General features: G+C 51.1%; 1 protein-coding gene across 4 annotated transcripts in view; it reads right to left on the reverse strand.

Annotated features, from left to right (window-relative positions):
- The window catches only part of NRG2 (neuregulin 2), a 185,888-nt gene that overhangs the window by 33,926 nt on the left and 135,833 nt on the right, over window positions 1–16,129 (reverse strand). For all 4 annotated transcript variants that reach the window (XM_043575137.1, XM_043575056.1, XM_043574884.1 and 1 more), the window contains exon 2: window positions 3,896–4,067. In XM_043575137.1, coding sequence (XP_043431072.1) covers window positions 3,896–4,067 — 172 coding nt within the window. The remainder of the gene's footprint in view (window positions 1–3,895; window positions 4,068–16,129) is intronic.

A 16,129-nucleotide genomic window follows, 5' to 3' on the forward strand; every position in this document is an offset into this window, starting at 1 on the left:
TCACTGGGGCTGTACTCTGGGAACCCGTTTCCTGGGCTCGCCTCTGCCTCCAGGGGGGCCTCCTCTCAGATCACCTCACTCTAAGATCCTCCAAATGAGGGTCCATGAGGTTGTCTGGTCAGCAGGCCCTGTTGCCGTGGTGACGTCCTCGCTGATGTCTCAGCGACAGCTGCCTGGCTGCCCCCGCAACTCCATCCCTCCAACCCTTCCCAGCTCAAGCCAGTCTCTGTCTCCTTGGCCTGGTGTCTGCCTCCAATCCTCTTCTGTCAATTCAAGTTTGTTCTCTTCATTAAACAGAGCCCTGGAGGCCCCTCTGGCTAAAACAGCATCTCCTTCCTGGCTCCAGCCTAATTAGATACCACAAAGTCCAGCTGCCCCAGGACCAGGCTTCTCTCACTTCTTGGCCACCAGCAGCAATTCCCTGACACTGGGTGAGAAGCGCAGATGACCACCTGAGGCTCGCAGGGTCAAGGTATAGGGGGCACAGAGCCAGAATCTCCGTCTCACCCACTGCTGTACTCAAAGGAGCTTCCTTTACACCACATCCCATGTAACAGGAAAGAAAGATGGAGTTAGGCTCACAGATACCTGGAGGGATAAAAGCTGGAAATGGAAGGAAGGCCTTCCCACACAAGGTATATGAGACCTTCAGAAAGTGTAGGTCCAGGGCTCAGGGAGAGGCCCTCTCCTTTGAGGAACTGGAAAGAGGCAAGTGGACAGAAGCAATGACCCCTAGGTTTACTGGTTGCAGGCACCTTAGTTTATCAGCTGTGTGATGATCTTGTCAGTTCCAGGGAGGGGGGCCCAGACTTGCATAAGAGACCCTGGGGTCAGAGCCAAAGGGTATAGGCTCTATGGTTCTCTTAGCCCTAGAGGAGCAGGGGCCACTACATTCTCTTCTCATTCCTAGCTCCCGTAGGAAGCCCCGAGGATTCAAGATTCTCTCCCACCTTCCTGGTGCCCAGTGCCCGCTCGCCACAATGACCCAGGCCTGCCCCTGTGATGGGTGCACCTCCCCTCCTTCCTCAGCCAGTTTTCTGCTGGCAGGAAGGCATCCTCCACCCGTCCGCACATTTTCCTCAGTGCCTACCTCCTGCTGCCTGCCTGAGGGGCCTGTTCCAGCTTGCCCCTCATAAATAAGGGAACACGCGGTTCTGCAGGGGAGGGACCTGCGCCCAGGGCTTGGGGGGGCTGGTTTTCTTCTGGCACAGGAAGGCTTGGGTGAGACACCTCAGCATGGCAGCCCTAGAGATAGCCAGCACCCGCCGGGAAGCGGGCCTCTGAGAACCAAGAGCCATTTCAAGAGCTACTGTGGCCTGGCAGATGGCGTGCTAGGATGACCAAAGAGCAAGCTGTAGTGTGGGTGGAAGGAAAGAGAGATTTTGCCAGGAAGGAGATTCCTGCTCCTGTCCCTGGCCCCCCTGCTAGGTGAAGCGTGTGTGTGGAGGTGGCAGGCCTCTTTGCCACAGTGAGGGAATCAGAAGTTCTCCATCACAGCTCCCCGTCTTCTACCCAGCCAACTCGCTGCTGGGAGCCCAGGCGCAGGTTGGGTGGAGCGAAGTTTTAGGAATGCAGCACATGGGACAGGGCCCTAACAGAAAGAAGGCAGGAGGCACACTTCAGGCTCTTAGGGGTCCCCAATACCCAGGACTGAAAGACTTAACCACGTACTCTTTCTGGACTGGGTAACCCATTTGTCAGATGAGGCTTAGGGCGCCTGGGTGACTCAGTTGGTTAAGCGTCTGACTTTGGCTCAGGTCATGATCTCAGTTTGTGGGTTTGAGTCCTGTGTCGGACTCTCCCCTGACAGTGCAGAGCCTGCTTGAGATGTTCTCTCTCCAAATTTCTCTGCCCCTCCCCCACTAATGCATGCACATACTCTCTTTCTCTCAAAATAAATAAACTTGAAGGAAAAAAAAAAGTGAGGCTTAACCAGGACGGTAACTTGCTCAAAGTCTAGGTCAACCCAAAGGGTGTCTTGTCCAGTCCTAGAGTCGCCCTGAACCCGGGAGAGGACATCTAGTTCTGCAAGATCCTCATCAATGTAACACTCAATGCGGATGTCCTCTGCCAGGCTGTACAGGGCAAAAGGGTGTATATGGGTGGCATCCAGCCTCTGAGGCTCTCTCATGCTAGAGGGAAAGAGAACCCCCAAAATGAATGAAATGGTGTCCAAGGCCATGAGAAGAGACCATGAGAGCTTCCTGGAGGGTTCAGGGAGGTGTCCCAGAGGATATGACATTTAATCTGGACCTGGAGAACTTTGCCAGGGACAAGGTGGGGGAGGGGGGAGCTTCCAGCATAGCTGGGGTCCAGTTCCAGGGTCATGAAAGGAAAGACCAGGGATCAGGAGCACTGAGGAGTTGGGGAGCAGCATGGCAGTGACTTAAAGGTGAGGAGGAGAGGAGTTGGAAGGGTCCTGAGGCCTGGGTTGAGGCTGGCATACAGCAGGGTCTCAAGATCTATCCAGTAAATGAGTGAATGATCAGATTTGTGTCCATGTTAGGTCATCCCCTGCCAGGGTCACAGGGCTCAGTGGACCACTAGAACTATAAGCAAAACTGGGTGGATAAAGCACATTTTTCTCTGAAAAAAAGGGTGGAGGCCTTCACCACATTCTGTATTGGAAGCTAGACTAGAGGCTCTGAGAAGGTGGGGACCACGTCTGGGTCAATCGCCAGTGTATGTCCAGCCTCTGGCAGAGTAGACTGCCTGGCACAGGGCTGATGTTCCATATGCACATGTTAGATACAGAGATGAGCTCACAAACGGGCCTGTGGCCCAGGAAAAGTGGGGATGGCCAAGAGTGGGACCGTGGAGGACAAGAGGCCAGAGGCAGGAGAGCAGATAAGAAACATGCAGGGCAGGGAGCAGGGTGTCTCCTCCTGGAGGGGGTGGTGCCAAGCAGCAGGCACTCCACTTCTGTGACAGCTGTGAGGAGAGGACAGGAGGGTGAGGCAGGGCCAGAGAGGGCAAGGAGGAGAGGCTAGACTGGGGCATACAGGATCAGAGCTGTCTGTGGGTATCTTGGGGGTGGTATCTAGTGTTCAGCTGGCAGTGTGGATCTGGAACTCCGGTATATATATATAAAAAAAAAAAAGTCATCACAGGGTTATCAGCTCAGAGAGGGTGAAATCCCCCACAGGTGGAGAGGGAGGGAGAAGAGGAGGGAAGCCCCCGAGACAGGAAACTTCCAGCCCTGATGGTGACTGAGAGAATGGTCAGAGTCACGGAAGGACCAGGAAAGGGGGCTGCAGAGGCAAGAGAGCAGGTGGCATCCGTGCCAGTGGCTGCAGAGGGGCCTGGAGGCAAGGGGCTTGGGAGGTCTGAGGTCGCCAGGTCTCTCAAGAGCCACAGCCATAGGCAGAGTGGGGGTGTATTTACAAGGCAGATTCCAGGAAGGCAAAGAGGTGTGGAGGACGACAGGGTGGAGTCAGTGGACATGAAACTGACCCTCCATGATGGTGGAGAGAAGTGGGATGGGCAAGAAGTGGAGGAGGGAGAGGGGCAGCGATGTGGAGGGAAAGTTTTCAGAAGGGAGGTGATGTGAGAGGGTTGGCGTTGGAGAGAAAAAGGTGGAGGTCATCACTCATGATCTCCCAGATGCATCCTGGAACCAGTCTTTCCCCGAAGATGGCCAAATGTGGGCTTTCGGACACTGTGGCAGATCCTGTGAGAAGTTTTGGGGACAAGAGGGGACTTCTGCAGGTAAAGCTGAGTTTGATAATCCATCCAGAGACATTCATTAAGCATCTACAGCCTGCACGACACTGGGCCAACATAATCCAGAGCTGCAAGGAGAGATTGGGTGTGGCCAGGAAGGGGGGACCAGGGCCGGTCCCTCCTTTTCAGGGAGGATGGAGGGCAGCCGGGTGGACAGAGTGTTTTTTCTCACCTGCCGTTGCCGTACTTGATGCGAATGTCACGGCTGCGGTTGAGCTCCTTGCCATCCTTGAACCAGCGATAGGAGGGCTGAGGGTTGCCCGCTGCTGCCTCACACTTCAGTGATTGCTTCTCACCCACCTGTCCCGTCTGGCTCTTCATCTTCTTCAGCTTGGGCCGGGTGGCTGTGGGGAACAAGGCAGGGAGGTGAGCACTGGTGGCAGAGGGGGGCAGGCAAGTGCCAAGTGTGAGCAGTGCAGGAAGGGCCGCCCCTCCTGGTGTCATTTGCCAGTTCAATTCGATAAGCGTTCACAGAGGGCCTGCCGTGATGTCAATGTGGCTACTACCTATGGGCTTTCCTTCATGCCTGGAACGGTACTAGGAATTTTATAAACATTAGCTTATGAAAATAACCCCATGAACTCACTGCAATGATAAAGCCCCTTTATGGATGGCGAAAACGGTGGCTCAAAATGGTGACGTCGCTTCCTCAAGGTGAACTGGGATTCAAACCCAGGTTTCCTTGACTTCAGTGCTCAGGCTCTAACTGGTGTCCCAGACCCCCAGGCCTAAGCTGGCCTAGAGGACACAGGCAGACCAAGATGACAGACACTGCTCCTGCCCTCAGGAAGTTCAGTCTGGTAGGAGAGCTGTAACTTGGCATTAACATCACAGCATGGTTCACAGAGGCCCGAAGTTACAAAAACTGAGGGGAGCGACCCCAATCCAGGCTGGGGGAGGAGCTAACTTAGCTAAGAGCTGAAGAAGGCTAAGGGGCCAGAGCGGGTAGGAAGGGAGGTGGGCCAGGCAGAGTCAGCATTGTGGCTCAGGAGAATCCCATGCGGTCCGGCGGCTGGGCTCACTCCGATGGGTCGAGTGGAGCAGCTGTCTGGGTGATAAACCTTGGAGCTACACCGGTGGGCACAGGCCCACCTAGTGCTGCAGGCCTGCAAATGTCAAGCTACTAGAGGCTTCTCCCAATTTTCTTACACATAATTGTTTCCACATGCCCACTCTCCCATCCTTCATCTCCTTATCCCCCTCCCCTCAACAACCTAAACCAAAAAAGAAGAAAAAAAAAAAAGGGAAAAGTACTCTGTTCACAGGAAGGTAAGGGCAAGCCCGTGCTCCCTGCTGTGGTAATAATTCCACTGGAACAGCCCTTCACACGTTACACAATGCCTTCATGCATGCTCTCATTTGGTCCCTGAGCTCTGTAAGGCAAGTGTCATTGCCGACATGGATGGTGAAGATGAGACTCAGAGAAGTTAAGAAACCTGACCAACGCCACACAGCCAGGCAGCCACGGAGCTGGCACCAGAGCCCAGGTGTCTGGGTTTGCAACAGGCCAGGCTTGTAGCAGCCTGGTGTCTGCTTTGCAGCCCGTGTCTCTTTTGGGAGAATGAGGACCTCGTTGAAATCCTTCCAACAGCAGAAGCGATGGTCTGCTGGGGCTAGGGAGTTGTCCGGTGACTGAATGGTCTAGGCTGGCTCTGGACTAAGGTGCCTGAGGGGGCCTGGCGGTCCCCCATTGAGCCTACCTCTGAGCTGCTGCTTGGAGGCAGGGGGAAGATGCCAGCGGGGAGAGAAGAGAGAGAAAGGGCTCCTGAACCCTCAAAAACGATAAACATAGACCCCAAAAAACAGTGCTTGTGAAACGATTTTGTTCATTTTGGAAAACTTAACAATATAGATGGATAAAAGAAGCAATCATCCATCATCCTAGTACTCAGAAGTAACGTATAGCGACACACACACGTGTTGTAAACAAATGGGTCAGTGTCAGTAACATGTTTCTTTCGTTTAATGAAACAAGGCCTTTGAGCTTGGCCTTAATTATTTTTTAATACTTTGTCTATTAAAAAAAATTTTCATGTTTATTTATCTATTTTGAGACAAAGCACGAGCAGGGGAGGGGCAGAGAGAGAATCCCAAGCAGGCTCCGTGCTGTCGGTGCAGAGCCAGAGGCGAGTCTCAATCTCACGAACCGTGAGGTCATGACCTGAGCCAAAATCAAGAGTCAGATGTTTAACCAGCTGAGCCATCCAGGCGCCCCTGTTTGTTTGTTTATTTTAAATAGGCTCCACACCCAACGTGGGGCTTGAACTCCCCATCCTGAGATCAAGAGCTACATGCTCCTACTGAGCCAGTCAGGCGCCCGTTGGCATTAATTATTAATAATAGCATTTCCCAAACTGAATTCTATAGGACATGAATATCCAGAGGGATGATAATAGATATTACTTAAGAAAAGAGTTCCATGATCAAATCAGTTTGGGGAACAAGTGGGGAAACACGGTTAAAGAAGTATCATCACTGACTTTGGTATGATTCTCCAACCAAGGGTCTTAGAACTTTTTTTTCAGAACCCTCAGTAGCATTTCAAGGAAATAAAGTTATGCAGAATAGCTCTAAACATAACTTACAAGTATATATATTTATAGATATATACATATTTTCAGATCTTCACATAAATCAAAATTCAAGAAGTGTAAAAGGGTATATGGTTTAAAAAACAAGTCTCCCTCTGGGGCACGTGGGTGGCTCAGTTGATTGTGCCTCCGACTCTTGATTTTGGCTTGGATCATGATGCCAGTGTTGTGGGATCCAGGCCCACATTGGTCAGGCTCCATGCTGAGCGTGGAGCCTGCTTATGACTCCTCTCTCCCGGAGCACTTGGGTGGGTCAGTCGGTTAAGCATCTGACTCTTGGTTTCAGCTTGGGTCATGATCTCACAGTTCATGGGTTCGAATCCTGTATCAGGCTCTGCCTGGCAGTGTGGAACCTGCTTGGGACTCTCTCCTCCCTCTTTCTCTCTGCCTCTTCCCTGCTCTCTCTCTCTTTAAATAAACATTAAAAAAAAGGATTCTTTCTCCCTCTCCCCCTCTCCCCCTCTCCCCACCTTGCATTCTCTCTCTCTCTAAAATAAAACCAAGAAACAAGTCACCGTCTAACTTCTTTCCACAGCCACACAATTGTCTTTGCAGGAGGCAACCAATTTTATCAGTTCTGTTTATATCATTTCAGAGACATTTCAGGAATTTTATACAAACCCTACTGTTTACACATTATCTTCTCATTTTTCATGGTTGTATACTATTCCGGTGTAGGTGTATCATCATTTACGCAACCAATTCCTATCCTGGGGGTATGCAGCATGTTTTCTCCCATCCCCCACAGGATTAGCAGGCCCAGAGGAACAACCTGGCAACCTGACTCAGTATATAGATCCAGTGCGCACGCAGTGTTCATCCTTTGTACACACCCAGCGTGTACGGCTGGACATGCGGGATGGCTCTTGACTCAGACCGCCTGGATTCAAATCCAGGCTTTGCTACTTCTTAGCTTTGTGTCCTCAGGCTATTGACCTAATCCTTTTGTGCCTCGGTTTTCTTATCCATGAAATACGGGTGATAATAACAGCTCCTACCTCATGGGATGATAGCTGTAAGGATCATATGAGACCATGCATGTAAAGCCAGGCTTGCACAGAGCATGAAACAAAGGTTAGCTATTATTGTTTCTTTCTTACTATCCACAATAATTTCCTAAGGCAATCTTTCTAAAAGTGGAATTGCTGCATCAAAAGGGTATGCGATCTTCCTCATCCTTAAACACTGCCAAATTGCCTTCTGGAAAGGTTGCACCAATTTGCACTCCCACCAGTGAATGACAGCGCCTGTTTTTTCCACACCCTCACTAACATGAGGTATTATCATGTATTTAATCTTTGCCAATTAGCTAGGCAAAAGATAACGTCTCTTTGTTGTTTTAGTTTGCATTTATTTGATTCCTGGTGAGGCTGACCACTTTTTATAAATGTATTGACTCATTGTATTGCTGAATTGCCTGTTCATGTCTGTACTCTGTTTTTCTAATGGGTGCTCATCTTCTTTTTGATCTGTGAGAGTTTTATATAAATAGTAAGGCTATTAACCTTTTGCTATAATTTTTTCCCCAATTACCTGCTTCTTATATTTTTAAATGCTGGTTTGGGGTGTTTTTTGTTTGTTTGTTTTTTGACACCCAGAGGTTTTGTGTGTATCAACCTATCAGTCTGTTGGACTTTCTGGAACGTCATTATTCTAAGTATGATTGAAGTCGTGCCTCAGCATCCTTGCCCTTTACCTACACCACACTCTCCTTCATCTACTTGCTCTGGGGTCCCTAGTCACTTCTTATCAAGAGTTCTTAACCTTAGATGCTACTGAGAAACACAGGAAGCTTTAACAATTATGTAGGTGCCTAGAACATATCCTAGATGTTGTGAATATATTTGTTTTTCTAATATTTTTTTATTTTATTTTATTTTATTTTATTTTTAGCGTTTATTTATTTTTGAGACAGGGAGAGACAGAGCATGAATGGGGGAGGGTCAGAGAGAGGGAGACACAGAATCTGAAACAGGCTCCAGGTTCTGAGCTGTCAGCACAGAGCCCGACGTGGGGCTCGAACTCATGGACCGCAAAATCATGACCTGAGCCGAAGTCGGCCGCTTAACCAACTGAGCCACTCAGGTGCCCCTAATATTTGAGAAAGAGAGAGAGAGAGAGAGAGAGAGAGAGAGAGTAGCGGAGGGGCAAAGAGAGAGGGGGAGAGAGTCCCAAGCAGGCTCTGTCAGTGCCAATCCCGATGTAGGGCTCGAACTCACAAACCGTGAGATCAGGACCTGAACCAAAGTCAAGAGTCGGATGCTTAACTGACTGAGCCAGCCTGGTGCCCCCGAATATATATATTTAAAGATATATATAACATAAAGGAAAGTGCACATCTTGTTATATAGCACAGTGACTGGAGCCAAACTAAAAACATCTTCACAGGTGGCTTTCCTTTAAAGTTAGGTTGACACCTAGTGATTTAACAATCTCTTGGTCAATTGGTGACCTCCAACTAGTCTCCTCCTCCTTCTCATAAACTGGGGATGCAGAGAGCTCTTCTCAAGTTCCAAGGTGCCTCCCCCCACTGCATGGGGAATGTTGACCTTTCTTGCAGTTCTGAGACAAAGGGGCCTCCTGCCTTCCCCCACCCTTCAGTGAGCCATGGTGCGGATGGGGGTTACCTGGTGAGAGGAAATGGTGGTCACTCTACTACCTTGTTTCCCAGCATGAGTCCTAACACAATAGTACACACTGGGCCTGGGGCTACTGCTAATGGTGGTGATGGAGAGGGCGTGGTTATGTTCAGACTGACTCCAGAAACCGCAGGCATAACTCCAATTTAGGGGGCCTGAGGACCTGGGGGCTCCAAAGGCATTACTGCCACCACTGGAAAATCCAGGATTGCATTTCAGATCACAAAGAGTCCACTCTAGTGGGAATTCTGTGTGACCTGATAGCTGCTTCTTGATCGTCTACTTGCTTCAGAACAACCCCATCTAGTCACTTGTTCCTCATTCATTCAATCATTCATTCATTCAACCTACTATATGACAGGCATGAATAGATACCAGTGCACAAGACAGATAAGATTCCTACTCTTAGGGAACCTGAGTTTTAGTGAGGAGGAGGATAGACAACAGCAAATAATCAATAGGGACTATGAGGCAGCAATAAGCAGCAGGATGAAGTCCTGGAGGTGGGAATGAGCTTAGTGAGTTCAAGGGCTAAAAGAGGCCCATGTGGCTGGAAGACTCTGGAAGGCAGGGTGGTAGCATGAGGGGTGCCTGGAGAGGTAGGCCCGGTGACCGATGTGAGGCTATGTGAGCTAAGGTGTGAAGTCTGGATTTGTTTTTGTTTTTGTTTTTGTTTTTGTTTTTGTTTTTTTACCTCTTATGTGCCTTCTAGAAAATTAAAAAAATTTTTTTTTCTCAACGTTTTTATTTATTTTTGGGACAGAGAGAGACAGAGCATGAACGGGGGAGGGGCAGAGAGAGAGGGAGACACAGAATCGGAAACAGGCTCCAGGCTCCGAGCCATCAGCCCAGAGCCCGACGCGGGGCTCGAACTCAGGGACCGCGAGATCGTGACCTGGCTGAAGTCGGACGCTTAACTGACTGCGCCACCCAGGCGCACCTAGAAAATTTTAAATTACACATTTGGATTGCATTATATTCCTATTTGACAGCAATGGCCCGAAGGATGACAAAATAAAAGTAACCATCCATTTGAATCATGCTATGTTCTTTACAAAGGGTCTTCTTTTACATTTATTAACAGTTCCTCCAAGACTTATCTGAGATATTACAAACCTTGCCTCCTCTCTAACAGTGTCTAGTTCTGGTCCCTGCTCACAGAAATCTTATTTCCTGGCTCTCTGGAAGCCAAAGATGGTGTTTTGAAAGGGAACATGACCCTGAGAATGGGCTGCATTTTTTGTGTCCGGCAAGTCCCTTGGAGGGGAGGGGAAGTGGCTCAGGTGACAGGAAAGAGAAGACCCTTGAGGTGGCACTTGGAACAATAGCCAGAGGACCTCTGCTCCCTCACTCCTGGGCCCAGAGCCCACGAGTCCATAGGGAGGAGTATGGACAATGTCCCCGAGATGGCTCAGATTTGTTTTTGTAGATGTGATGGGAAGAAATCAGAGGCTTACAAGTCAGGGAATGACCTGATCTTACTTTGTACATTTTAAGGTCATTCTTTTTTTTTTTTTTTTTTTTTTAATGTTTATTCATTTATTTTGAGAGAGAAAGAACATGAGCACGGGAGGGGCAGAGAGATTGTGAGACAAGAGGATCCGAAGTAGGCTCTGTGCTGACAGCACAGAATCTGATGTGTGGCTCAAACCCTTGAACAGCAAGATCATGACCTAAGCTGAAGTGAGACACTTAACTGAGAGAGCCACCCAGTCTTCTCTAAGGTCATTCTTCTGCTGAGCCACGATTGCTTCTCCCACTGTGGTTTCCAGCCCTTGGAACCAGTACCAACCCCTGGGGACACGTGGGACAAGGCTATGTGGCTGTTCACACCTCAGACCTGGAGGCAGTGTTTTTGGGGCTTCAGACATGACCGGGCCAGCTCTGACTCCTGCCCGGGCACCCTCTCTGCATGGGGTCCAGTATTGTCTGCGTCTATGTTATGGCCCAGGGCCCATAGTGCATTGCTAGTGTGAGGTATGGAGATCATGGTACTGTGTCCCAAGAATGTGTTGGGGCCTGAACTAAAGCAAGCAAAGGAACAGGCTTCTTGGGATGGGTAGGATTTGTCAGGGCAAGAGCTGGAGCGACCTGGTGGGCAGGCGCTCACCCCTGACTCAGCTGACTTGTGTTTACTGAGTGCCTACTGTGTGCCAGGTTCTGTGCTTTGTCCAAGACAGAAATGATCTAGCTTCGTAGGGGTAACCCCTCCTACCCCTCAAGGAGTTTAGTTTGTCTCTCTCTGTTATTGTTTTGTTACATAAGAAATACATTTCTGTTGTAGAAACATTATACAATACAAGTAAGGCGAAAGAAAAGCACATCTAAATCCATTCAGTTACCTCCAGGGAAAAAACCACCATCGACATTTTCAAATATCTCCTGCAAGACTTTTCTAAAATGTTTTATGGCCTACTGTTTGGTAAATATATTGTAAAAACACTTTCCCAAGTCTAGAAATATAAACCTCAATGATTCTAATGGCTGTATGATGTCTCGTTGTTCAGATGAATTGATGGGGTTGCCTCGAATGTTCTGGTAATATTAACAATACTGCAATAAACTGCTCTGTAAATTCAACTTTGTAGCTAAAGGGAGGTGTCACAGCCCTAAGGGTCTGTGTCCCCCCCCCACACAGAAGGGATCTCAAAGGCCCCCCCAGCACGTAAGAGAGTGGGCAGATGAGAGACATCGGGTAGGAGAAAGAGGAAGATCTGGGTGCACAAGAAGGGGGTCCCAAAACTGTCACTGATACCCTGCTTCCCTGTGGCTGCTCCTTCCCCCCACGTGGAAGGGCAGACAGCAAGCCGATGGCCTAGGTGGCCCTTGGTGATGGCAGTCCTCCCTTTTCCTCCCACAGCATCTCCTCCTCAAACCAAGCCCTCTCTGCTGAGCTACCATGCTTCTTGAGAGGTTATTTCATCCAGCCCCCTTCCTCCTGGCACAGTGCCCACCTAAGCAGCAGGACCGGTGCTCTCTGGAGTGGGGATGTGGGGAGGTCTCCTTTGGCAGCTTTAGGACAGTAAGAGGAAGATCTCCCGAGGATGACCCAGGTTGCCACGAAAAGATTTCCCTTGAGGATGGGTCCTGTCAAACATTAAGACGGATCTCCACAGTTGCCACAAGCTGGGCCACACACAGGGTGTCTGGTGGCTTCTGCTTCCTCATCACCTGACGCCAAGCCAGGGCATCTGGCCTGTATGTGTGTGCGAGGGAATCCCCACCAAGCATCTCACTGAAGATAACAACAGCAAGAACAACCAGGGCAGCTCCTTTCACACATCCCAGCCCTGAGGCCAGGAGGTACCGCTGCTGCCAGCAGCTTGACCTCATTCCTCTCGGCAGTGGGCGGTGGGTGCGGAGCCCGCTGAGATCTGAGAGCAAGACAGACGCCCAGGACAGGGCCAGGCAGCCCAGCCGGGGAGGACCTGGCCCGGCCTCCCTCCTAGTAACAAGGCGGCAGGGACAGCGGACTCTTAAAAGGGTTAATGACCCTCACCTCATGACTAAGGCTGAGCAGTCCCCTTTGCAGGGCAACACCTGGAGACGATGCGGCCAGCCTGCCTGGCATCAAAGTCTCCCACTGCCATGCTGCTGGCGGGCTGCGGGCTGGCCCCCTCCCCACCCTTCCCCTACCCATAAAGTGACTGCAGCCTATTGGAGGTTAATTACAGACTCCAAGTTCAAATGAGAAAGAAAAGACCCACTGAAAGCACAGCTGGTTTAAGTGGGCACAGAGGGCCTACTCTGTGAAACGGGCAGCCGGGTATCCTCCCTATGGCCTGCAGAAGAGCCATTCACACTCACAGGCTAGGCCTCCCAAAGGGAGTGTCCACCCTGCTGGGGCCCCTTGGCTTTCCCTGAGCCACATTCCCTCAGCCAACCAGGCCCAGCCTGGTGCCTGGGCCTGCCCTGCCCTATTCTCACACCCGTCCAACAAATACCCACCTCCAACAATCTCTATGACGTATCAGGCACCCGGCATCAGAGATAGGGTTTTGAGCAAGACAACATGGCTCCTGCATTCTGCTTCCGGTGACACTGAGACTGGCAGGAGGCAGAGCCTCCCAGAAGACCATTTCCCTGCATCCCTATCAGGCCTTCAGCTCTACAGGCCAGGTGCCTGGCACCTCAGCTACAAGGTAGAAGGGCCAGGGTTAGCTGGGGATGGGAGCTAGGAGGGGAGGCAGACCCTGTTCCAGGAGGGTGGGTGCAGAGGAAGGCGAAAGGAAGAAGGAGGAGGAGACAAAATCTGGAAGCTCCAATACCAACAGAAACGGTTCCTGCTTCAGAGCTTCTCCTGCCCATCCAGGAGTGCCCATCCACGGACACCCAACCATACAGTGCAAATGTAGGGCATAAACAGGCCGGGTCTGACCACCAGGGCCAACAGTATGGCCACCCCAGCCCCCTCTGCCAGGAGCCGGGCACCCTGACAGAAACGCTGGCTTCCTTGGGGCCCTGCCGAGCCAGAGATGCTCAGCTCCTGGAGGATTCAGGCAGGTATGGGCTGCAGTCCCTAGGGTAGTCTCAGGGCTGAGATGTGGGGATATGAGCAGCAGTGATGGGGGAGTGAAGGGATGTCACCTATGTCTGGGGAACACAGCACAGGTTCACAGGACAGAGGTGCCCATTGCCGGGACAGCATATGGTGCTCAGAACAGATACACGGTCTCCCTGGGTTCTTACCAGTACTTGGGGCGCAGGCCACAACCACCCAGAGTTGACACGGATGAGGCACAGAGGAAGTAGCACGGCAACAGAGGAGAGAGTGGCAGCTGGGGACACTGCAGTTCAGCTCTTTGTCCCCGTCTCCTGATTTTCTAGCTTCGCCCTTAGGTAAGTGGTTTAGCCTCTCTGGGCCTCAGCTGACTCATCTGTAAACCACTTTCTGCCTACGTTAGAGGAATGGAGGAAAAGAAGGCTCTCTATGGAGGGGCGGAAGGCTTCTTACCATTATCACCCCTTCAGCTGCTGGGGGTGGAAATGTGGACAAAGCAGAGATGACAGTCCTGGAAGGCCTTTACCATTTGCCCAAACTCTGTTTAATCTCCCCACTGGGGAAGACTGGGCTCTGGGCCAAAGTCTTGGGCCCAGCCCCGAAGAACCCTCGGAGGGGAGTGCCTGCAGCTGCTACACAAGAGAGAGAGCCCAGAGAGAGAGCCAAGGAGGAGATCCCAGAGCCCCTACCCCCTTCAGGACGGGCCTGCACTTCCCACCTCCTCAGCCTGGCTGGAGAAAGTTGTTTCTGAAGTTCTGGGTCATGAGGAAATGTAGCGGGGGTGGAGAAAGGGGAGGCACCTTATACGCTAGACAAGACGGGCTTCTCAAACTGGGATACATGCAAAGCCGCAGGATGATCTCAGGGCCTCTTTCTGAAGGCTCTGCCAAGATCGTTAGTAAGAAAAAGCAGCATCTTTGTATTAAAGCAAACAGACATATGATGGGGATTTTTAAGATAAAACAAAAATGAAAGAATTCCAAGAAACATTGGATTTCAGGGGGGAAGGTCTTAGCAGGCACGATAGGAGAGACGTACAGGCCCATGTGCTCACCAAATGCAGGTACCACAGTGGGTGTAGGGGGCCCAGGTTGCTGGAGGCCCAGACTCCTTCCCTGCAAATCCATCAACAAGCATGCAGAGCCTGGTCTAGGCACTCTGGGGTCTTGGAGGGCTCAGATGTGGGCCTTGAGGTCCAGGCTAATGAGGGTGGGGGGGGCGGCTGGAAGGGATTCACTCCAAAATGAATGACTGCCTAGATATTTAGTCACTGGCTCAAACAGAGCATGTGGGAAACCAGTTTCTCCATCATCTCTCTCAGACCACTCTTTCTCCTGGGTTCCCTCTTTCAGTCACCTTGTCATCTGTGACAACTGTGTCACTCTTGACTCTCTCCAAAGGTCAAGACCATTCACTTTCTACCAAGCCTCTTTACCCTCCTAACCCTCCCTTGTCTGCCTGGTTCAGGTTATACTGCTTCCTCTACCCCCAACAGCGATGCACTGGCAGTGAACATGGGGCAGATTCACCTCTATGTGCCTCTCTTCCATTCAGAAACCTCCCTTGGCTCCACGATGTCTGTAGAAGAAAGGCCACCTGCCTTCTTGGCTAACAGCCAGAGACCTTGGGGGAAGCTTGCTGGGTCAGTGAATAGGCCCCCTTCCCATACACACCTCTCTGCTTTCCCCCCTACAACTCCCCTTCAGAAACTGCATATTCCAGGCAAATCAAATCACCAGCTGCTCCCCAGATATGTCTATTCTGTATTCTGCCGGTCTCTGTGCCCTCTGTTCATGCTTCCCCGCCATGCCATTCCCCACACAGAAGCACAGTTGAGAGGGTCAGACGCGTAGGCCGTGGCGTCAGACCCATCTCTGTTTGCATCTTGGTTCTGCCCAGTGTCTTGTGTAACTAGACAAGTTGCTTAATGTCTCTGAGCCTTTATTTCTTGTCTGCAAAACAGGGGCAATCTCACCCACCTCCTACAACTGTGGCGGAATTAAATGGGGGTAATGTATGTCAAGAACGGCTCAGTATCTGGGATAGAGAGCTCAGTAACCAGCCGCTCTTAACCTTGATTACTCAGGATGTCCTCAGGTGCCCCTGCCCTCTCTAAACGACCCAACCAGGAGCAATCTCTGCCTCATGCAGACTCCCTGAGCATTTCCCTGCCCTATTTGGGGGTTTTCTACCTTGGGGAAAACCAAGTTCTTAACGTTCTAGACCGTGGAGACCTTGGGGAGAGGATATGTTGGAGAATCGCTCTATTCCTGGCCTCAGGCACCGAGTAGGTGCTCACTGGTCACTGGCTGAATGAATGAGTGATGTAGAGCTGTACTGTGACAGGCGGTGAGTCACAGGGGTCCTGAGCAAGGCTGATGCGAGCACTCAGGGGAGGGTGGGGCCCCTCGACAGCTAAGCCCAGAGCCCTTTCCTGCCTGACACTGCAGCCCTCGCCTTCCCCTCAGTCCAGACAGACATCTGCCGCAGGACGGCAGAGCAGGTGATGAAATGGGGTGTTTCACCGAGGACTACTCTTGCTCGGCCCACCAGGCTGCCCAACCCCCGGGGGGCCTCTGGCCACAGGCAGGAAGAGCAGCCAGGGCAGCCTTCTCCTGTGAGACTGCTCTCCTCAAACGAGGGAGGGGAGTGGGGTCTCCGTGTACAGGAGTGAC

The sequence above is a fragment of the Prionailurus bengalensis genome, chromosome A1 (genome assembly GCF_016509475.1).
Source record: "Prionailurus bengalensis isolate Pbe53 chromosome A1, Fcat_Pben_1.1_paternal_pri, whole genome shotgun sequence".
Taxonomy (NCBI): Eukaryota; Metazoa; Chordata; class Mammalia; order Carnivora; family Felidae; genus Prionailurus; species Prionailurus bengalensis.